The 23,285-nt window shown below is 40.0% G+C and overlaps 3 protein-coding genes across 4 annotated transcripts; 2 read left to right on the top strand and 1 right to left on the bottom strand.

Annotated features, from left to right (window-relative positions):
* Nucleotides 1-288: 288 nt before the first annotated feature.
* Nucleotides 289-5,462, top strand: LOC309695106 (uncharacterized protein). Its single transcript, XM_082515571.1, has 9 exons — nt 289-461; nt 1,551-1,724; nt 1,902-2,040; nt 2,156-2,244; nt 2,643-2,706; nt 3,837-3,925; nt 4,046-4,158; nt 4,242-4,398; nt 4,774-5,462. The coding sequence occupies exons 1-9, from the start codon at nt 413-415 to the stop codon at nt 4,929-4,931; spliced, it is 1,032 nt and encodes a 343-aa protein (XP_082371697.1). The 5' UTR covers nt 289-412; the 3' UTR covers nt 4,932-5,462.
* A 2,587-nt stretch (nt 5,463-8,049) lies between these two features.
* On the top strand, nt 8,050-12,258 carry mrpl35 (mitochondrial ribosomal protein L35). Its single transcript, XM_082515580.1, has 4 exons — nt 8,050-8,147; nt 8,317-8,479; nt 11,751-11,895; nt 11,981-12,258. Exons 1-4 carry the CDS (start codon nt 8,117-8,119, stop codon nt 12,167-12,169), a joined length of 528 nt encoding a protein of 175 aa, XP_082371706.1. The 5' UTR covers nt 8,050-8,116; the 3' UTR covers nt 12,170-12,258.
* A 58-nt stretch (nt 12,259-12,316) lies between these two features.
* On the bottom strand, nt 12,317-22,618 carry reep1 (receptor accessory protein 1). Of its 2 annotated transcripts, XM_082515579.1 has the most exons (8): nt 22,498-22,618; nt 20,213-20,285; nt 20,026-20,102; nt 19,738-19,858; nt 19,177-19,290; nt 18,776-18,935; nt 17,116-17,378; nt 12,317-14,469 (listed from the first exon to the last, which is right to left on the bottom strand). In XM_082515579.1, the coding sequence occupies exons 1-8, from the start codon at nt 22,527-22,529 to the stop codon at nt 14,398-14,400; spliced, it is 912 nt and encodes a 303-aa protein (XP_082371705.1). In that variant the 5' UTR covers nt 22,530-22,618; the 3' UTR covers nt 12,317-14,397. The 2 variants fall into 2 exon arrangements, with proteins under 2 accessions (XP_082371705.1, XP_082371704.1); XM_082515578.1 differs by lacking the exon at nt 17,116-17,378.
* Between the last annotated feature and the right edge of the window lie 667 nt (nt 22,619-23,285).

The raw sequence follows: 23,285 nt of genomic DNA, 5'->3' as shown, positions 1-23,285 counted from the left end.
GCACAAAGCAACATAAAGTATATTAATGATATGATTTTTTATTTTTTTTTGTAAAAATTAATTAAGTAATTTTCATGATAAATTCGTATTACTGCTTGGACCTAGTTTGAATCGCTTCACCTGCGGACCGGGAGCAACTCTGAGCCTAATGCATGATGTTTTAATAAGGCGGTGGTGTCCCTGTTGGTTGTTCCTTGTAACTACACCAGATCTGTCTTGAATTGAGCCCATTTCTCTCGGTTTTTTCCCTCTAAACCAAAATCACATGATGCCTTTTTGTCATATGACACTGATGAGTGGGCTGATTCCCCTGACAGCGTACTCTATGAAAACAAAGGAAACGCTGCCACATTTAAGAGATGAGATGCTGTAGACAAGCATTGTTTGGTGGCTGCAGTCGGTAATCTGGAGCATGGACTGTCGGGGAGTTCTGGCTGCGATCACCGCCGCTTGTTTCATAGGTAAGTGGAGTGGCTTGTACCGTTAACGAAACGGCGGCGGTAATCCTATAAACCAAGGGTCTAATACAGAGATTTACTATATAGTATGAAAAAAAGCATGAAGTCACCTTAGGTTAATTCACTACTGAAAAGTGCTGATGGTTTGTTATTGAAAGTATAGAAACAGTAGAATCAGTTCTAATGTTGTTGCATCATGTAATTTAGACTTTGTTCAAAGCAAAACTTTATTACACACACTTTTCTTTGCACCAGGACACCATAATGAAATTAATACACTGGCTCACTGTATTTCCGTGGTACTTATTGCTTTTGTATTTCTGTTAATATAATTTTATCCGTTTTTACAAACTCCCTGACTTGTAATTCAAGAAGCATATCTATTTGGGAGAGAACTGCTGCTAACCCAGAGGAGACTGGAGCTGAGAAATCATATGACCCCTTTCTGAATAATTGCATTTCATGAGGAGGATGGCTCCTATTCAAGAAAGCAGTTAAGCGCAAGGCTTATGTGATTACTACCACAATATGGGCTCTGTTTTGCTGATGTGCCTATACCTTTTGCAGCCACCTTTTTTTCTTTCTTTCCCTGTTGGATAAACTTTTTGTAAAATCATTCAGCTATAGTTGATTGAAGAAGTTCTTCCTCTTTTAATAAAGGCAATGCAGCAAGGTTGGCTCTCAGGTCACTCATCCACTTGCTAACATTTATTTTTCATACTTCTGTTGTGTCCCTGAGGCTGTGTCCTAGCTCAGTGCGTGTCTAGGGAGGAGGGACGTGAGGGTTCAACCTCAGTCCACAGCAACATTTCAAAGCAGGAGACTGAATCATGGAGAGATGCAGGGAGACAGGAGTTAAAATCCTGGTTATTATTTGCAATACTAATAAATAAACGAAAACATTCAAAGAAAAGGTATGCAGGAGGGTCCCCCAAAATGTTTGCTTACACTGTTTGTATTAATTATTAGTGATCATACCACATATTTTTGCTTTTATGCACTCGAGCCATAACTTTTTCACTACATTTAGGTACTTTTGAACCTTTTTAAGACAGCTGACCGCATATATACCATTGTGTCCTTCCTTCTCAGGCTTAGTGGTGAGCCAGACCACTCTTACTCCTGCTGTGACAGATACCACTCTGATCGAAAATGTGACCAGTCTGACTCCGACACCCGTGATTTTCAGCAGCACCACCTCAGGCTGCTTCACTTTTAACCTTTCTGCTTGTGAGCCATGTGCACCGGGGTCACAGTACGACAACAGTGAGTCAGTGACTATCATCTGCCATGGCTTTATTTTATGATATTTCTAAATATGCTATATTTAATGTCCTTTCTGTTAAGTACCTGGCTTTGCTTTTGTTGATATTAAAATAAGCTGTATGATATTAAAGCAGCAAAAATGAAGAGTAAAATCAACTTTTTGTCAATCCCCCCCAGACACCCTTCTGTGCACGTGCTGTCCTGACTCAGGGCGGTGTGTATTTCCTGGCGCGTGCCTGCCATGCACCAGAGGATTTTATCAGCCACTAGCAGGACAGCAGCAGTGTCTACCTTGCAGCCGGGGCTTCTACACCAAGTAAAGACTAATTTTGTTCCAGCAAATTCAAACTTCACTTTTTTTTCTCTCTTTTTAAATAGAAATCCAGAGTTTACATCACTAATAATTTTTTCATATGCTGTATCCACTTCAGTTTCATTGGAAGTCCATTATGTCGCCCTTGCCCTCCTGGGTCCTTCAACAATAACACTGGTGAAGACTCTTGCACAAGTTGCTCACCAGGTTTGTTTATCTAGCAGTTACTCATTGTTTTCTATATCAGAAAACAGAGAGTGTTGATTCCCATACATATGCTTTAATTGTAAAATATTGCTATAAAATACACACAACTTAAAGAGAAAGGCACGCTTTATGCTTTTGATTATTTTCTGTTACAAAACAATGGATCCTCTTAGTGGATGTGGTTTCAAATAATAGCTTAAGGTTCAGGCTTCAGACTCCTCTAAACATTTGCTCGGTAGCTTTTCCGTATGATGTCACTCTGAGGTGATATCTGTATTATGGTTATCTCAGGAAATTTGAACAGGTCCCCTTAAAGTCTATAGATATGCTTGCATTAGTATATGTTGATATCTATAACTCAAAACCACAAATTATGTATATTTCTGTTCGTTTTTTAGGTTTCTTTTCATCGCAGGGTAATTCTACTTCATGTAAACCATGTGCACAAGGACATTTTTGCAAGTAAGTTGGACCTGATTGCTGCTGGGACTGCATTTCTGTTTGTGTGTCCATTTTTCTGTTTTGTTGTTGTTGCCCTGTAACTGAGCAGAACTCAGTGTTTGGAAAATAACTTATCTAACCACCAAACTGAGCATCACATGCTTTCATCTCATGGTTCTGAGTTGCCTGCACAGTTGCACGCCACACAAACACACCCACACGCACAGACACACACAGGACTAGCGTCTGCTTTGAGTAATCTGCAGCTGGCACAAAGTCACGAATGGCATGCACAGCCCTGTTTAAGTGGTTTATGTGACTCCTATTGAAATGAATGTAGTTTTGATTCATGACAAAAATGCATTATCCCTCCATTACAGTTTGAGATATGGTTACAGGGGGCTAATACTCCTTTGGATTTTCCCAGGTTATTTTTGAGAGTTTCCAGACTAGATAGGATATGTAGGCTCACGCGGTCTAGATGACGTGTCCCAAATAACCTTCACAGGGAGGCGTATTGCAAGATTCTTAATCACAGCTAAACTGTGGGTGTAAAAGAGCAACAATATTAGCTCCTTCTGTGGATCTGGGGATTTATTTTTTACCATTTAGAAACTGACAGTCATTAAACACTCATAGTCATATTAAGCAACTTCTCCATTGGCAGAGCTTCAAGGCTTCATTGTGAGAGTCTGGTGACCTCTTTGCCTGCTGAAAGCACTTCCTAGGGCTGATTGCAAGTTTGCTTCTGCACTAATAAAAGCGATATTCCTTTTTAGTCTGTCCATACTTGCCAGCCAAGCCTGAAAGCCTATCTCCTCACTGCCAGCGTCTGCCAGCAGGTTCCTGGGCTGCTGCCATGATAGGAAGTGATGTCTCACAGCCACGACTCCATATGTTATTTACAGATGCTAAAAATAGTGTTTGGGACTTGGCCTCTCTTTATTTTTTTAGTTTGATGAACTACCTCCTGCCACCACCAAGTTACAAAACATTTCTCCAGTAGTCACTGTTTTATCCACTGATCTAACTGTTAACTATTGACAACAACCATTCATATTATTAGTAGGATCTTTGATCAGTAGACCTGCTCCAAAGTGTTCACATGTATTTTACAGCTATAAATGTTGTTTGTTTTTTTTTCCTGACAGCTCATCGGGTTGTACTCAGTGCCAGATGTGTCCTGGAGGCACAGAAGCTCTGCAGACTGCCGCTAAGGACTGCTCTCCATGTCGGCCAGGTAAACTAGAGTATCTTAAATGGGCTGTCACTTAGTCATTTGTGTGAGTGTTTGCTGTGGCTTGCAATAGAGAAAGATAAGAATTGCTTTCCATCCCAGTGATGTGTGATTTTTGAACAGGTATGTACAAGGCCGCCCGTCAGAATATGTGTCAAATCTGCAGCAGTGGTTATTTTCAGATCCACTGGGGCCAGGAAAGCTGTGATATCTGCCCAGAGAATCACTACTGCCCTGTGAGTGCGCCACACTCTCTCCGATGAAATACATGCGTGTGCATTTAAAAGATATTTAACGACAGAGCATGTTATTCTCTCAGAGTCCTGACGTGAACCCCATTCAGTGTCCGAGTGATGCCTTTTGTCCAGAGGGCAGCCTGGCTCCGGGCTACTGCATGGAGACTTTCTTCCGCAAAGCAGGGGACACTTGTGAACTGGCTCCTGTCACTATTGCTTTGTTAGTTATTGGAGGAGGGGGTGAGTAATACTAACAACGATTGTTTGATCCAAGCGATTTATTTATTTTTTGTGTCTGGTATTGTAATGGGTCATAAAGTTGCCTGTTTTCTGTAAAATTCACATTCAAATGAATTGAAAAAAGGAAAAAGTGATGAAACAAACTGCATTTTCAGTAACTTGACTCAGTTATAGTCCTGTTTATTGATATATAATAACTGTAAATGAGCCATGTTAATTCAAGCTCAATTCTTATGGCTAAATGCAGTCCTGTCAGGTGGTTCAAATAAAGATATAGTGAATTGAATTAGGAGTCATGGTCACATGCTAAAGCACTCTATGCCTGTAATGACGTGTGTGTCTCTCTCATATATGTCTGTGTGTTTTTTATTCCAGTGGCCTTACTTTTTATCATTTTAATGCTTTTACGTCGACGAAGAGAAACTGACGGAGAGCTGACAGTAGCCCGGGCTCCACTGTTACGAAAAGAGCGACCTCAAGGACGATACTATGGCCTGCCCTGTGATGCAGAACCTGTATATGCGGGCTGGTGAAGCACTAAGATACAAGAAGAGACACTGAAACACCTTATCAAACCACCAGCCTGTCAATTGCAATGAATCACTGGCCAGTGGAGGTTGATTCTTTGGTGAATTCTTTCTGTCGCAATCGTTCCACTCAGAGAAAAACATTCCTTGTGTAAGTGAGGTTATTCGATTATGAGAGGTACGCTGGAATGACGAAAACAACATACATCCCTCTGCTTGGTGACAGCCTTTTTCACTTATGAAAAGCACTTTTTTTTTTTAACAAGGTAATTGATTTACTTTGCATTCCTGTTTCAGTGCACTTACATTAACATCTGTTGTCTCAGTGATTACGTGTAAACTGTGGATGATACTTTTTTTTAAAAATTTAATTTAATTATATTTCTTTTTAGATACTTTTGCTTAAAGGTTTTTAACTGCTTTTTAAGGTTATATTTGTATGTTTTAGAAGAAAATAAAATATTCTGATTTCTAACCCTTTTCAAATGCTATGTTATATTGTGGACTAGCTTTAAAATAAATGAAAACAAAAATCTGTATTGTCTTGATAATTTGTCCTAATATGCTGGGACAGTATAAAGTAATTTATTTCGAATGACCGTTAATAGGTTGTAAGTAATAGCACCTGTTATCATTAGTGTCCTCATATTAATTTATTTACTGGAGGAAAAAATCTTTTGGTGATATATCTTTTTAACAAGTACTGATTCTCCATATTCAAAACTTTTGATTGGCTGCATGTACTATATGTGTAATTAATTCAAATAATATATATATATGTAAATATATAAACTTTTTATAAACAACTTTAAAACTCAAGAAAGACTCACATTTCACAGATTTCAAAACATTTTGAAAGACACTGGCTAATTTAACCAAGAAAAACAACGTAATTAATATCAGAACAGAATGTGTAATAACAACTGCCTTTCAGCAACATACAACACAAAACTGTAGTGTATTTTATCAAAGACAAACAGTGACAGTACAATGGCCTGCCAGCAGCAAAGAGTAGTGCTTTTATAACAGCCTTCAAGTAAATCTGGTGATATTATACCTTCCATTAGTGTGTAGAAAGTGTAATTTAGGCTGTGTTTTAATTGTTCAATTCTTGCTCCTGTATGCTGTGAATGTGGTGTTATACTGTCTTCTGCTAAGCGGAGAATTAAGAAATACAAACACTGTCTTAACCAGCTCTTTAACTACCACAGCTGACATTACATGTGTCGCTTGTCTACAAAGCTTTGAAAGTAAAATTAGTTAAAAGACATTCTGAAGCAGGGCAATGGTTTTGACTTTAAAATGTATTTGAATACGTTTTAAAGCTTTTCCTACTGATAAAGTCCTCCCCCACCATGGCCATTCATGCCACAAAAAAGTAGTTAAGTAATAAATAAACAATTAAATGACAGAAAAGTTCCTGTTATCTGCTATAGAAAATTCTCTCTCTTTTTTTTATTTTTTTACAATGGCTCTACAAGAATAATAAAAAAGCTTCTGTTCAACAATTACAGACAGTAATTGAGAATTGAGAAACAAATTGAGATGTTCTGTTGAAATTGCTCCTCTTTTTCATATATTTACTGGGCTTTTTCACATGAATAATTAGTTTGACATGTCTGCGCTGTACCATCGGGGTTCTGATCACTCCCCAGATCATTCTGCAGTACTCCTGCAACACCAGATACACAGTTGGAGAGAACCGCGCACCTCAGGAAGAACAGATGGCCGTTACAACCCCCCACAGCCTGACACCTTCCATCAGGGAGTCAGGCTGATGCTGAGGATGCCTAAAACCACAGAAGTATGAATCAATCAATTCTTTAGAAATTAGTCATGGAAATATTTTTTGAACTATCACACTCTATTCTCAACATTAATCAGGCACTTGAATCCTCTTTTGCTAGTTTTATCTGTAACAGGTAACTGCTGCAGGTTGTATACTGTATATATGTGTCAGTGTTCTGCCTTGAAATGTTATGACAGTTGCAACCACTGTGTTGGAGTTCGGATATTCTGTCTGTGCCTCCGTGGGTTTCCTTCTACAGTCCAAAGATGTACATGTTAGGTTCGTCTGTCCCTTTGTGTCCTCGCTGTCTGACTGGTGATCTGTCCACGATGTACTACTTCTTGCCAGGTGTCAGCTGGTATAGCTGGTGAAGAAAATAGATGGATGAATGGATGGATGCTGTGGCATAATTATATTTACTGCACAACACAGCCCTACGCACAGCAGTCATTTTGATGAATCATAGCAGGGAAAGCACAGGCGTTATTAAGAACATCAATCACTATTTCATTTAGCTATCTAGATTGTGGATATTTGCTCCAGCTACATTTCTGTCATGGGCTATCTGTTCAGTAGGTACGGGGAAATTTGCCAGACTAAATAAATAAGAAAACTGAAATACTGATTTGGTCTTCCAGCAATGAACAATTCTTTCCAGATAATGTAAAAGTTCAACAGAAGAATGTGAAAAAATGGCAACTCTCAGGATCTCATGTTTACAGTGTGACAGCTATGTAGACAGACACAGCTGGAAGCTATATCATACTGTATATACACCAAGTAGACTGAATACAGGAGTATTTAATACATTTGTATTGGATAAAATGTGGTGTAGTGTGGTGCAGTGCCTGATAATCTTTTGATTACTGTAATACATGAAAGTTATATTGAAAAGTTATAAAGGACATAAATAAACAGTGCCACAGAAATACTCAATTTATGTTAAACCCACACAATGACATTTTACAAAGGCAATGGTACAGTAAAATACTAGGTATTTTATTGTAAATGTTTTTATACATAATTTTATTTTACTAAACAAAAGCAAAAGCTTTTTTAAGCTCGTCAGACGGGGGTAAAACTCTTACTTAGGCCAGTCTTAAAGAACCAACCTTATGTACAGTATTGTATTGTCCATAAACATGTTTTATTACACTGAAATGTGTTCATATGCGATTTATGCACATTTTACAAGTTTGGTTTGTCTCAAAATGACTTGAATGGTTCTCTCTCTCTCTCTTTTTAGCCTGCTCTGGTTTGCCATATCCTGCACAGCACAGCCAACCATGTCCTTCACTAGGTGGCGGTAAAGCGCTGTGTCGCTTCAACTTAACTTCATGCTTTTAACAAGAAGGTTTGTCCTAACGGGCCACCGTACTTACTTGGGCGTTCAGGAGGAAACATGGCGGCCACCCTGGCAAGGAGGCTGTCCGGTGTGTAACTGCAGTTTGACATTAATACAGTTTTATTTCACCCTCTTGATGCGGTGCTTGTTTATCATCTGTGTGTTACCGAGCAGTGCTGTTCAGTAACACATACAGAAATAGCTGAATTCGGTTTTATATTCATGTGTTTCTCTGTCGTCCTTGTGTTTGACAACAGGGTTGCTGAGGCCGCTGTCCGTGTCTGTATGTGCCCGGACACCACAGACCTGTCAGTCCAGCCTCGTCCAGTCTGCGCATCTCTACAGTTCTTTTACAGCCGCTGTCCGTGCTCCTCTCCAGGGTACAGTGTGGCAGACACCACGCTACAACATACTGCAGAGGTAAGGAGTGAAGGAATAGAAATATGAGGGCGATGCATTTGAGTAATTAAGCTCCCCAAAGTAACAGGCTAGGTTAATGTTCGTCCTAATCACGATTAGGTACAGGTTTTCCTCCAGGAAACCGTTTCACCGAATTGATAATCCGAGCTAATCTCATCTTGTGACACTTTTGTTGGTAGTGGACAGCCGGTATACAGCATAGAGGACTTGCAGTGACACAGCACCTGCTTTCCACGCTCACTGGGAGTGTTTTGTAGTTGTTTGTTTCTACTGTTGGCAAAAGGCGTCTTTATTTCGGATATAAAACACAAAAAAACTGAGATGACTAAAATGTGACTTCAACAGCTGCATCACAGAGTCTTTATAATGTAAGCACTTTGCAGCGGGTCTGAAAAACAATAGTTTTCTATTATTTATTTTACCTAAAATAAATAATTTATTTCACCTTTTTGGACCCCCATTTTTTCTTCATAATTTCCTTAATTGTAAAGGCAAAACAAATTCAATGATGTGCTGGGAACTGACATGACAGCATGTCACAGCTGCTGCAGATTTGTCCACTGCACATCCATGATGTGAGTCTCCTGCTCCACCACATCCCAAAGTTGCATTCTGGTGATGATGGAGCCATTTGCATACAGTCATTCTCATTGTCATGTTCAAAGATATGAGTTTGAGAAGATTTGAGCTTTGTGACATGATGCTTTATCCTGCAGCCGTCAGAAGATGAGTACAGAGGTCAGAAAGGGAGGGACGTGGTCAGCAGCAATGCTCAGCTTAGTTGGTGCTAAGGGCTCAAAATGTGCCAAGAAAATATCCCCACACTATTCCAACATCAGCAGCAGTGTCAATAGTTGATACAGGGCAGTTTGACCTGTTTTCATGTTGTTTACTCATATTCTGACCCTACCATCTGAATGTGAAGCAACAATCAAGACTCATCAGACCAGGCAAGCTCTTTCCTGTCTTGTTGTCCAATTTTGGTGACCCAGTATTAACTGCAGCATCAGTTTCCTGTTCAGAGATGCTCTTCAGCACAGCTTGGTCATAATAGTGGGCATTTGAGTTACTGTTGCTTTTCTATCAAGTTGAAGCAGTCTGGTCATTCTCCTCTGACTTCTGGGCCCTATTTCAGGAAGCCGGTTTAGTGCAAACTCTGAGTAAGTAAACCCTGAGTTAACGAAAACTCTGGGTTTTCGGTTTCACAAAGCGAGTTTAGATTAATTCTGAGTGAGTTACTATGACGACACACTCCATGAAGCTAACCTGCCCCCTAGCAGGTTTACTTCAACTAACCCTGACCTTCTCCGCCTCTTTGTCAGAAACCTGACTGTAGGAAGTGTCGGACATGGCGTGCCCCTTCCTTGAAGAGCCAGTAGATGTTGAAGCCCAAATTCTCCGCAGAGCTCTCCGCCGGGAGAGAGTGATTAGAGCGCGTTCGGACATTTTATCATTTCCTGATGATTTCCTGTGTGAACGTTACCGTTTTTCAGCACAATCTATAATTTATTTGAATAACATCCTCAGGCCTAATATTGCTCATGTGACACATCGCGGACATGCTCTCAGTTCTGTACATATTATTTGTATTGCACTTCGGTTTTTTGCAAACGGGAGCTTTCTGTATAATATTGGTGACGCTGAGCACGTTTCCAAGGCTACCGTCTGTCGGGCAGTCAGGTTGTTACAGTTGCACTGAAACGTCTCCTGTACTCATTTGTGGTGTTCCCCGGTCATAGACCCACAAGATTTATCAAAGAGGGATGCCACAAAATTGCAGGTATCAGGATGAACGAAACTTAATTCATGATGTGGTGATACTTGAACTACTACTTAAATTTTACATTTATTTTCACGGTTCCCAGGCGTGATTGGCTGTACAGATGGCACTCACATTCCAATCATTGCTCCTTCAGTAAATGAAGGAGACTATGTGAACAGGAAGTCTTTCCACAGCATTAATGTACAGGTACATAGTTTCCTGTAGCATTTCAAACTAACAAATTATTTCATTATAGTAATGGATGCTAATTTGTGTTCTCTGCACTGTGAAGATCATATGTGATGCTGCCAACATTATCACAAATGTGGAAGCCAACTGCTCAGCCTCTGTGAGTGGTGGTGGTGGAGGACCCCCACCTGTTTTTCGGGCCTCTGCTTTTTTTCTGTTGGCTATAACGGGTCACATTTGAGCATACAGAGTAAGCAAATATGTACTTGTAATGTGCTCAGATAATTTCAATAAGTGCTTACAGAGGGGAAATTAATGTAGCCTCTAACTGCAATTGATTTACATGGGACAAACAGACCAAGCACTATGGCTCATAATACAATTCCACCTTACCTGTTTGGACTATATTTTTATATTTCATTTTTACTTGCTGCCAGGAACGTTTGGGGCCTGTTGGGTTGCACCTGCGCTCACATCACATCACAAAATAAAATGTATAAAATAAAAAATAAAATAAAATATAATAAAATAACGTGTTAAATGGGTGGAAATCCCTAGATCAATGTTTAAATTAACACTCACGCATTGACTCTGTCGGCTTTGTTTTGCCATGCATGCTCCCTTTCTTTTGCAGCTGTGGCTGTGTTACTTTTTTTCCGCGGAATTTGCATGTTATCGGCATATGCTGCCATCAGAATTTCAGCCTCAAGCGCTGTAAGATACATTGACCGCGCCTTCTTTCCCTCCGTCTCCATGGTGACTCGCTTAATCTGTGCTCCACTAATCAGGGCTTTATGTATCCTCGTGCGCGCGCTTAACTTGGGGTTAAAGCAACTCCGCGTTGATTGAACTAATTGTTATCAGCCTTTCTGCAACCGAATATTCCGAGTTGGACAGTTCGGGGTTACTCAACCCTGAGTATCGTTTTTCACTCTGAGTTTTCTAAACCGGCTTCCTGAAATAGGGCCCTGGTGTTGAAGCATTTCCACCCAAACTGCTGCTCACTGGATACTTTCTCTTTTTTTAGCTCATTCTCTGTAAACCATAGAGATGACTGTTTGGGAAAATCCCAGCAGATTAGCAGCTTTTTAAATATTCTGACCCTTCTGACACAAATAACCATGCAACCATGTTCAGAGTCACTTCTTCCTCATTCTGATGCTCTGTTTTCATTTCAGTACATCCTCTACATGACAAAAGCCACTCAGTTGCTTCCATATGAGTGGATAATTATATATTTGTGTTAACAAGCTGGTGAACAGGTGTACAAAGTAAGTATGTTCTTTGTAACAGCTGTTCTGCTTCTCTCTGATGTTGCAGGGTGTCGGCACTTGTTCCTAGTCTAACTCAGCAGCCAAGCAGAAGTCTGACTTACTATAGTGTCAAGAAGGGGAAGAGAAAGAGTGTAAAATCTGTCACAGATAGGTTCATGAGGCTGCACTGTGGCCTTTGGATCCGACGCAAGGTTTGTATGTGTTACAGCTGCTTGAGTCATATGTTAATTGTAGGTAACGTGTTAAATTTAACTTCTTGATTTTGAATATGAACAGGCTGGATACAAGAAGAAGCTCTGGAAGAAGAAACCTGCCAGACGAAAGCGCCTCAGAGAGATCGTATTCTGTAGCAAAACACAATGCAAGCTTTTAGATAAAATGACAACCTCATTTTGGAAACGGAGAAACTGGTACGTCGATGATCCATACCTGAAATACCACGATCGGGTCAACCTCAAACCCTAATTTGCTGATTCACGTAATGACATCTTGTCTTCTGCTTGTAATGTAATGATGTTGTATATGTGTCAGATAAATCATCACATTTTGCCATACTTTCCCTGTAAGTTTTCTTTTAAAGCAAATACGCAGAAAAAAGAACAGACACAAAAGTTCTGCTTTATATTTAATGGTTGTAAGTTGATTTCACCAACGGAAATATTTAAACAAGTGAAACAAATTGATAGTCATGAACCAATATGCCATCACATCACGTCTTTTTGTTTCATAATTCACAATTAAGTTTAAGTTGAATTAACTTGACATTCTGGCCTGCCAGAAAAAAAATCTGAGGATACGTTAGTACAATGACTTGCGTGTCTCCCACTGCTTAAAGTGTTAAGTGGCTAATTTACCAGTTAATAAGACATGTTTGTATGCGTATATATTTATTTAACCAACTGATAGCCATAACATTTCTTTTTATAAATCAACTAAAGAAGAAAATGTTTACCAGCAAGGCATCTGAAGAGGCCAACAGCTTCACACAAAAGCACTTAAGAAATCAAATTCTCATACAAATTAATAACAAAACATCATGCAATGATGACTTCATCAATCTACACACAAGTATACAGATCTGCAACTTTGTAACATGTTTTTTCCTGTTTTGCTTTGAATGAATTTCAAAGAAATCACCTCCAACACTACCACAGATACTACTAATGCTTAAACACATCATTTGATTCCCCCCACCCCCCATTTTTTATAACTTTTTATCTGTTTAAAGAGCATTTTATGTGCATAATAAGTGTATCTACAACATCAGAGTGAGTGACGTGTAAACAGAACAGTTGTACCTGAGAAGCTTTTTGTTTCAAACCCACCTTAAATGATACAGATACATAGAGGAAAGTTAGAAATCTACTGGGCTAATCCTGTCAATCGACAACCAGCACAGTGATACTTTGTTTAGAACGTCGCCGAGGTTCAGGCGCAGCGAGTAAAGTTCAGGATGAAAACAAACAACGCTTCACCACGCACTGCTAATTCATAAAGGTTGTAAACCTGAAAAACCACTAAAGTCACTCTCGTGATTTTCTAAATAACAACGGAAGCAAATAACGGTAACGAGAGTCGGGCTTAGAGTTGCTCAGTTCACAGCAGAACATTGCACAGTGATTTTAAACATGTAAATAAAAAGATAAAACAACCATGTCCATATACAGTTAATGTTTAACCATGTAGTATCCTACTCTTGCTACAGCAGAAAAGTGACTTAATCCTAATTGCACTAAAAACTGCCAATTAAATGACAGAACATGCTTAGAAACTAAACAGATTGTCAAAAACAGTCAGCTCCACTAACGAAACATCTTATGTAATGACTTTTTTTCTCTTTTCTTTCTTTCTTTTCTAAATCTGTGATGCACGTGTTGTTTTTTGGTACACAAAAAAACTATTTACCACCGAAAAAACGCACAATAATGAAAGTGATTGATGGTGGTGTTCAGTGACTTATATTTATTTATTTATTCAGCTATTTTAGATTATTGAGGGCAGTGATTTCTATTCTAAACCTAGTGCATATTAATAAGAACACTGTTGGAAATGCAACATTTAAGTTTCTGCTATCTCTTTTTTTAAGGCTTTAAGAGAGAGGTAATAAACAGAATCATATCTGTCACTTGTTGCTTGATCTTCGCTTGGATAACTGATTGATTTATTAATACTTTGTTGTGATAATTATTGAAGTGCAGAAAAGCTGCTCTCCAGAGAAAAATTATTTCACGTGGGTAAAACCAGCCCGGTCTATGCTGTTGATCCTTGGCTTCTATCACATTCTCTTGCTCACTGTGCCCGCTGTAATGTTCAGTGACAGTACATTCTGTTTAATAACAGCAGACTAATGCCTGGGAAGACACACATGCATTTGCCTGTCCAGACTTGATAGATTAAAAACAAAGAAATCATAAAGATGAAGCACACATAAACCTGTACATAAATACATATTCAATAACCAACGAACTCAAAGTGTCTTCTCAGCATGGCACCCATTCACTCATTTCTCCTACCTCAACATTTTAAATCATGAGTCACTTGCTATATGCTGTATATAGAGGGGTCATCATAGGTCACTTTGGTAATACCTTATTCCAAAGCAGGGCTGCTTCAGTCATGTAGCTTTTGGCCATTCAGTATTTTTGTTTTAACTTCTTGCAGAAAAGGCAGCTGGAGTAGTCTTGAGGACAGTTTCACATGGCTTCATTGTTCGAAGAAAGAGCACTCCTGGATCTTGTGAGAGGCCTTAAGACTCTATGAGGAGGCTAGAAGGGACGAGAGAAGCGAACAGAGAGATGGAATTCAGTCAGCCAGTAGCTGCAAGGAGTCGCAAAGTATTTAAAGGATAAAGGCTGGCATTATTTTGTATTTTTCTTATTGTCAAGATGAAAGCAAAACTAAGAAACAGTTTCCCTGTTTTTCCAATTTACCTCTCAGACCAAAGCCTGTTTATTTCTACAGAAGTCATTAACAGGAGAGGAGATTGCAAATATTTACTTTAATTCCTTTTAAGGAGCAGACGGCAATTTAAAAAAATGTACTGTAAACATTACAAAAGAGGAGTAAACATTGTAGTAGTGAATAATCTTCTTCTGTGGATTATCAGCTCAGTGTGCTGGGACCAGACTGTCTCTAGGGTAAAAACACAGCATGTAACGCTTTCAAAGGTTGCCAAGTGCAACACTTTTACTGAAGAGGCCGCCTAGTATCACTATGACTGTGAATGTGTTGTGTTTAATTCTTTGTTAGGGACACCTGTTCAGCTGCTTATTAACACAAATATCTAAAGAGCTAATAACATGGCAGGAACCCAGTGCATTTACGAACAACAGAATGGTGAAGAAAAGTGATTTAAGTGATGGCATGGTTGTTGGTGCCAGATGGTTCTGGTCTGAGTATTTCAGAAATTGTTGATCTACTGGGATTTTTCCCACACTGCCATCTGTAGAGTTTACAGAGAATCGTATGTAAAGAGAGAAAAATGCAGTGAGTGGTAGTTTTCTGGGTGAAAATGTCTTTTTGATATCAGATGTCAGAGGAGCATGACATGATTACCCAAATAGCCACTCTTTGCAACCAAGTTTATGCAGAAGAGCTTCTCTGAACACACAAGAGCAAAAGATCACTTCAGGTGCCACTCCTGCTAAGAACAGGAAACCGAGGCTGCAATTTCTACAGGCTCAAAAAATTGGACAATAGAAGAAATGCTGCCAGTATCCTAGTATTTTATAGGATACTATGGGTCCCTTAAAATCAACTCTTTATGACCACAGTACCTATCGTCTGATGGCTGCTTCCAGCAGGAAAATGTTGCATGTCACAAGGCTCAAATCATCTCAAGCTGGCTTCTTTAATACGACAGTGAGTTCACTGTTCTGGCCTCCACAGTCAACAGATCTCAATCCAACGTAGCAACTTTGAAATGTGGTGGAACGTGAGATTCCCACCATGGATATGCAGCGGACATATCTGCAGAAACTGTGTGACGCTATCATGTAATCCTGGACTGGAATCTCTGAGGAATGTTTCCAGTATCTTGTTGAATCTCTGCCATGAAGACTAAAGGTAGCTCTGAAAACAAAATAGGCTCCACCTGGTAAGAACAAGGTGGTACTTAAAGTGTCTGGTGAGTGTATGTTGAATCAAATGTGGCACAGAATAGCTTAAATGACATCAGTGTTTACTGACTGTTGAGAGGCTGTTCATAATTTTAATATGCAGCTTAATTAAGAGCTTGTGTCTTTAAAACTTGAATTTGGCCTGGTGGTTAAGAGAAGCATGCTTTACTGTTTTTCTCACGTTTCTCTTGTCAATAGCGAGACCTTAGAGCAGGGGTGGGCAATCTCAGTCCACGAGGGCCGGTGTCCCTAGATCTCACCTTGGGTCAACACACCTGAATCACACAATTAGTTCGTTACCAGGCCTCTGGAGAACTTCAGGACATGTTGAGGAGTTAATTTAGCCATTTAAATCAGCTTTGTTGGTTCGAGGACACATCTAAAACCTGCAGAGACACCGGCCCTCGTGGACTGAGATTGCACACCCCTGCCTTAGAGAATAGTAATGAATAGGTAAGTTTGGCCTTGCATCATTGGAGCTGTTACTAACTGATTGGGAGGGGGAGGGAAAAAGTCCTAGGTCTCGAGGCGTAAATGCACATTTGTTTCTCAGCAGAGTATTTGTGGTATCAGGGGACTGATGTGGTAATAACTTAAAAACAACAAAAAACTACAGTCCCATGTTGATTGTGATGAAACATTATGTCACTTAGCGCATGCGCTGTGGCTCACTGATGTTTCTACCAGGGTTTGGGTCGCACAGGAATAAGGAACAAGCTCTTTCAGGCTTTAGCTACCCAGGCAACACTCATTTGTAGTATCAATTCATTGTTGATTTTTTCATGTGATCTTCTGACAACTGAAAAAAAAATATTGCCAGCTTTATCCTTTAATAATCCTGCTTTATTTAGCTGTTCATTGAGAACGCCAATCAAAGACATACTAGGTGTTGAGGTTTATGAATGAATGCTGGTTCATTCCAGGGAAGGATTTCACACAAACATTTCCACATCAAAACTAAAAGTTATTCTAAATGGGTGAAACACACTAGAAGGCAAACCGTGTGAATTTATCAACAATGTTTAATATTTCCAAAAAATCTGAGTCACTGCAATCATGCAATCATTATTTGAACTAAATAATGTTTCTACCAAGTTAATGCATGATTCAGTTTCATCAGTGCAGAAATTCTATTAGCAATCTGGCTCTCCACCATCGCATAGGTACTGGACCATGATGATTTATTTAGGCACGCAGCAGCAGAAATTAGTGAATCATTGAGTAAATCACCATTCTCAAGGGGCAGTTAGGATCAGACAGCAGCTGAGCAGCCACGTTCACAAGGCAGTGTACCTCAGGAGCCTTCCGCTTAGTCAGCCTGAGCTGTGGAGATTTTGACGCTGCCTGCGCCTCTTTCCTCACCTCCTCAGGCTGCTCCAGAGCCACCGGAGTGGGAGGTAGAGAGGGTGCGGAGGGTGGGGTGGACTGGGGTGTCATAGTGGGTGTAATGGGCGTGGGCTCAGACTCAGAAGTTGAAGCATTCTGGGACAGAAACTCCTTGGAGTCCCACTGGTCCAACCCCAACACCTCAAACTCAGTCATGTCAAAATCCTGCCCTGTACCGTGGGAAAAGGTCGGCAGCAGGGAATGAAAAACTAACCAATCAAAGGCCTAATGCTTCCCATTTCATTACAGAAGAGATGTAGCTGATTTTGGTCAGTTTGGGGATTACGAATGCTCATATCATAATGCATCATCATCCTGCATGCTGCACGACTGAGATCAAACACCAATTTGCTGCAGCAAATACAAGCATAACAAGGCTGTTCTTATTAGCCCTCCTTATGTCCTCCTTTCTATTATTTTTAGAGTCAGAGTAAACCTTCTTAGCCTGTTTTCCATGTCAAATAATGCCACAACAGAAGACAAAAGATAATATCGTAGAAGCTTTAGTGATTTTGCATTTTGGTGATTTTGTTGTTGTCAGCAAATCCAATGATCTCACAAAAAGATCAAAACCACAAAAAAGCAACTTTCTGATGCCTCTGCGCCTTAAGCGCCATTGTTATACAGAAAGTATAAAAAACACATTAATGAACCACATCTTAGCTCCAGCTGACATTTATTATGATTCATATTAATTTTAACTCCACCCCAAACCAACCATGCAACTAAAAATACAGCTCGCCAAATGTGTATTAATCCACAGCTGAAAATAGTCCCCAACAAATGTATCCAAGTAGCTACACTGCCCAGCTGTTTAGGACATTATTTAGACATATAAACATATGCAGCCTTAAAATGAACAACAGACAACGTCTAAGTCACAGAAAGTAATGGTTTTGGTCTTTTACTTGGATTTGTCGGCAATAACAAAGATCCTCAGAATGAATGAAAATTCAAACGCTGGCTCAGATGTTTACAGCAGCTTGGTTACCAAATATTCGATGACATACCCTTGCTAAGATTCATTATTTAATAATACCGTAACCCCATCGATATTAACAGTTGTTGTTACTTCTAAATTTAATTACATGAAATTTTTTTTAAATTATCTGAAAAATACAGCACCGAATTAGTACAAATAATAACCGATTCCACTGTTAAAGTTGGCACAAAATCCCTCCAGCTGCATGCGAGTTTTGTCACAGGATGGTTAGCCCTGTGAGGGCCTGACCTGCTCCAAACAGGAAGGTAGGGCTGAGGTTAGGGGGCCAGTCAGGAAAGCTGAGGTACTAAACAATATCTTTGGGCTTAAACGAGCTTGAACAGGAAAACAGATATCGCCTCGATAATCTGCGTCACACAAACCAGGCAGGCACTGCTGCAGCATTGTAATGGCTCCTACAGTGTGCTCATCGAGCCCATATTTCCATATTTTTCGGTATGTTGTGCTATTTAACTCATTTACATTTTTATAATGCTTTATAAGACTATTATTTGTTGTTTGTTTATTTAGTTTTCAGGGCTACTGTAGGTGGCATGAAGCAGTATGGAAATCACATCTCCTCACCCTTGTAGCTCTCAGACTTGCTGCGCATCATAGGTCGGGTTCGGTGCTGTGCGGCTGCAGGCTGCGTAGAGTCGGAGCTGCTGTTAACAGGGTCAGACTGGTAGGAAGAGAGATCCTGCATGCTGAAACTCCTGAGTCTGTCTGACAGAACTCCTTGACCCTAAACCGGGAAAGGCTATGTTTTAGTATCAGCAGCAGTGTGAGACAGGCTGGGGATGACATGGCATCATGAAATACACAAACATTACAGTAATCTGCTGCGTCCTCTGCTTCAAAAACAAATGTTCAAAGCTTCATGAATGTGATCGGCCGCAAAAACAACAAGCTTGACACATTATTTACAATGCCCGAGCACCGTACCCCCAGTGCAGTACAAAACAAATGTCCAGAGTCTGCATTACCTTTGTTGCAGCCATGACTGCAGCTGTGGCTGCAACGTTCAGTCCTTTTCTCCCAAAATGCACCAGTGTGTCATAGCTTTTGTCCTTTGCTTGGCAGATATACTCATCAATGTCCTAAACAAAGAGCAAAAAAAAAAGAATCACATGAACATGATGTATCTCATTGGCATTGTGTAATTGCTGGACAGCTGTTTCATGTGTTGCTTGACTGCATCATTTCATTCTGTGGCTTTTGATCTTCAGAAAGCTCATTTATCCATTTCCTGCCACACAAACAGAGGGGGGGGGAAAAGGTGGAAAGGAAAAGACGAATGGAAGAAGACTGTGACATGTCTTTGCCTTTGTCCAGCGGACACATTTTTAAAAGCTTAAGTGGGAAAGTGAATTGGCACAAAGGCACTTTTGTTCCTGAGACAGTCGCAAAACTCCAGTTCTATTAGACACAAAACCACGCGTGTTAGCTTAAAGCCTAGACTGAACATTTTGCCCCCTATGCCTTTCCTTTAACGGCACCAGAGGAAATAAAGGAAGATACAACAACAAAAAGGAAAGGGATTTCACCTTTTCTTTTGAGGAAAGCGTGGGATGAACAAACTTCCTGTATAGCACACTGGAACCTTTAGTGTAAGGGGATAGCAGCCACACCACAAAGGCTATCTTCAGTTCATAGTAGAAAGGAAGCCTGCAGTGAAAACACGGAGTAGCAGTAAAACACAATAACTTGTGTTTTTTTATGTCTGCCATAAAGATTGTTAATGATAACCCTACAAGACTCAAGACAAGAGTTGAAATATATTCCCCGGAGGGCCTCTGTACGATCATTGACACAAAACATCTGCAGTCACCTACCAACAAAGAAACATGTCTGTAAACACTTCCACAGATGTAAATAGGGCAAATATTATCCAGTACATCATCCATTTCACCTGCAATGTCATAGAAAAGTCAAATCTGTTAATGCAAATCCACATAAAACATTTCTATTTACTAATACATCATGGTGTTACTATTGTAAAGCTAAAAACATTTTACTCACGTATTCTTTCACATCTTTGGACTTCACAGCTTTATAAGAAGAGTATGCAGGATATAGTGTACCAAAGACGAGTCTAAAAGACAGAAAACCGATTAATATTCAGACATAAAAAAACGTGCCACAAAGACATGTTTAATGCAATAAAACATGATTAAAAACAATAAACTGCTGTGAAAAAGTCTATGTTTTGTTTCCAAAGTGACAGACTTTCTTGTAATTTTTAAATTGATCTCCATCAATAATTCTCCAGGCTTTCTGAAAATCTTTCAAATGTCTTCTTTGGACACTGGCTGTTGTTTAACTCATATGCTGTACAGTCTTTGTACTGCAGGAACTATTGGTTCCTATGACTACCTGTGAATCCTTTGAGCACCTAACCCAAGGGATGAACCAGTGTTGTGACTACACATAACTGACAACTTAGTGAAGAAGTAATTTTATACCTTTAGGCACTTTGTTGTTGTCAGGTTCCCATAAAAACACAGTTTGACAGGCATAAAATAGTATTTTTGGACCAACAAGATGATTCCTAAAGAGCCAGTAGCTGAAACTTTGTAATTTCTCAGCATGGTGTGCAGCGTGTCCTTAAAAAATTTGAGGAAAACTGACAAGCAGAGAACAAAAGACATTTGATAGAAAACAGAACAAAATGCAGGCAACATCCAAAGACAAGCTTTGAATGTCCTTCATAAGCTTGGAGAACTATTCCTGAAGACTACTTAAAGAAACAACAAGAAAACTCATCTGTGAGAGTGGAGGCATTAAAGAATAAAAGTGAACACATCAGATTTTTACTTTAAAGCTTATTAGTATTGCACAGCCTGTTTTTTTCCTCTATACTCTATTTTCATGTGTATTTGCATGTTTTTAATAAATCGCTGCACCTATTTCCCATTTTCCTAGCAAATTATGAGGGGTGAAAGACTTCTCCACAGCAGTGTATGCTGTGCATTAAAGCAATCCATATATAGACATTTGGGAATAATTCTTTCTTCTTAAGCATTTGTATGTACATTTTGTTTTGAATCTTTGGACCTCTTGTAGACATTTACAGGTTTCCAGGAAAGATGAGGTCAATCAGAAACTGTAAAGTATTACTCATGGCTAATACGGGCTTGGCAGCTGACAGATAAAGTCAAGTAATTTCAGGTAAAATTAGTTCACATATGTTGTCTTTTTTCTTTAAATTCCTCCTCTTATGCAAGCACCTGTGCTGCTGGGTGTCCGGACAGAGACGTGGACTCTGTGAAAGTGCTACAACCAAGCAACAGCAACAGCTGCGTAAGTGCGACCTGATCAAATTACTGACCCACATCATGTTGCTCGGGCCTGGCCGGCTAACTCGGAGTTCAGAAACACAAGGACGCTTAAAATATCGACGCAGCTAAAACCTTTCTGTTGGCCACCGATCCAAAAACGAATCTGCATAACCAGGTTTTGAGCTGCCAAAGCGCTGGCAGTCCAATCAGTGTAACAAAATCTCGTTATCGAAATGTAATTGCTTCCCTATTTCGAGGTTAGAGCCTACTGTTGCTTTACACAGTCTGCAATGATGCTGATTCATAGTTTGTGCAGGCGAAAAATAGCCATGACCTACACTAATAATAATAGGAAACAGGCAGCTATTGATATAAAAACATGGGGGTATATGCATCCACTCTTATAACATGAAATGCTCTTGCATTGTAACCTGAGAAGGCTGACCCATCCCTTTTGGGGTTTTTTTTCCAATGTGGGACATCCACACTCAATATTGGTCCACTCAAAGACCGCTCCTGTTGTTCAGACACCTCGCCACTCAGTGACATTTAGGGCTTCTGGCTATGAAAGAAGCCCCCAGATTTCAGGATCTGACTCATTTTTATCATCTCGTATGACGATAATACATTATTCACTCAATAACGTCATCTCTTTGTCTAGAATAAAAAACAAATCACTTGATAAAAACAAAGAGTGGCAGACTGCTGCGCGCTGCCAGCCTGTTAAGAAATACAGTAGGTCTATACAGGCCCGGGGCTCATTCCGGCTGAAACGACAAAGTACAATCCCATCAAACCCGGGCTGCTTTCAGTCAGAAATGAACAGCACGACACTTGCTCTCTATGTTGACGTCTGATTCTGATTAAAAAGGCTGTCAGGCAGAAATGCGGGGGCTTGTAAAGCGCGCAGCTTCTCCACCGTTAATGTGCGCCTCGATTTGCCACCTGCAACAATCAGGCGATGCGATCTGTTCATATCCCTCTATGACAGAGAATGTTTTAAATGAATTTAAAAAGGGGACTTACACCACAAGTCTAGAGATGATCCAGGAGACCATTGCGCTGGGAAGGCGACAGGACGCGCTGTCTGCAGGGAGGAGTTTCCTCCAGATGACAGGCGCGTCCAGGCGGCTGCGTGTGGACGCACACAGGCGGCAACGTGATGCGGGATAAACAGTGAGCGGCCTACAGCTCTTATCCATAGATGGCAGTGTTGCATTGCACAGACAGCAGACACACAACATGCCGGAGCGTGAGTCCTCAAGCCCACAAGGGTGTGTGGATGTGTCGATGCAGGGTTGCAAAGGAGACAAATATCTCCTGTTCCCCCTCTCCGTGCTCCTTTTAAGCGTTTGTATTCTGTAATCCCTTTCAAATTTACCTTTTAATACTGCAACCAAATCCCCGTAAAGCTCAAAGATCCACAAACTACCTCCTACTTGGAATAATACGGTAATACTACGTGGCCGATATGTTTGAATGAATACTTTTGTGGTCATTTAAATGAAGGTACACACACACATGCATTACTGCAACGAAAACATTTTAATTAGCGATTTATCTACAAGTAAACTTCTTGATTGCTTGCTTTATGTCCGAATAGTAGAGAGTATTATCCATCACACTGCCTCAGAGCTGCAGATAGGAACAAATGTTTTAGCCTGAACACTCTTGAAAGAAAAGATTAAAGAAATGTATTAAACAACTGTAACGAGAACATGGTGTTTTCAACTGTTACCCATTAACACGTCATGCTCTTTAAACTACACACAGGCCCACTTCAGGATGCAGGGTTCTGATGTTACTACTATTCT

This window comes from Aulonocara stuartgranti (genome assembly GCF_965226115.1).
Source record: "Aulonocara stuartgranti genome assembly, chromosome: 19".
Classification (NCBI taxonomy): Eukaryota; Metazoa; Chordata; class Actinopteri; order Cichliformes; family Cichlidae; genus Aulonocara; species Aulonocara stuartgranti.
This window is presented reverse-complemented; position numbering and strand designations above follow the sequence as displayed.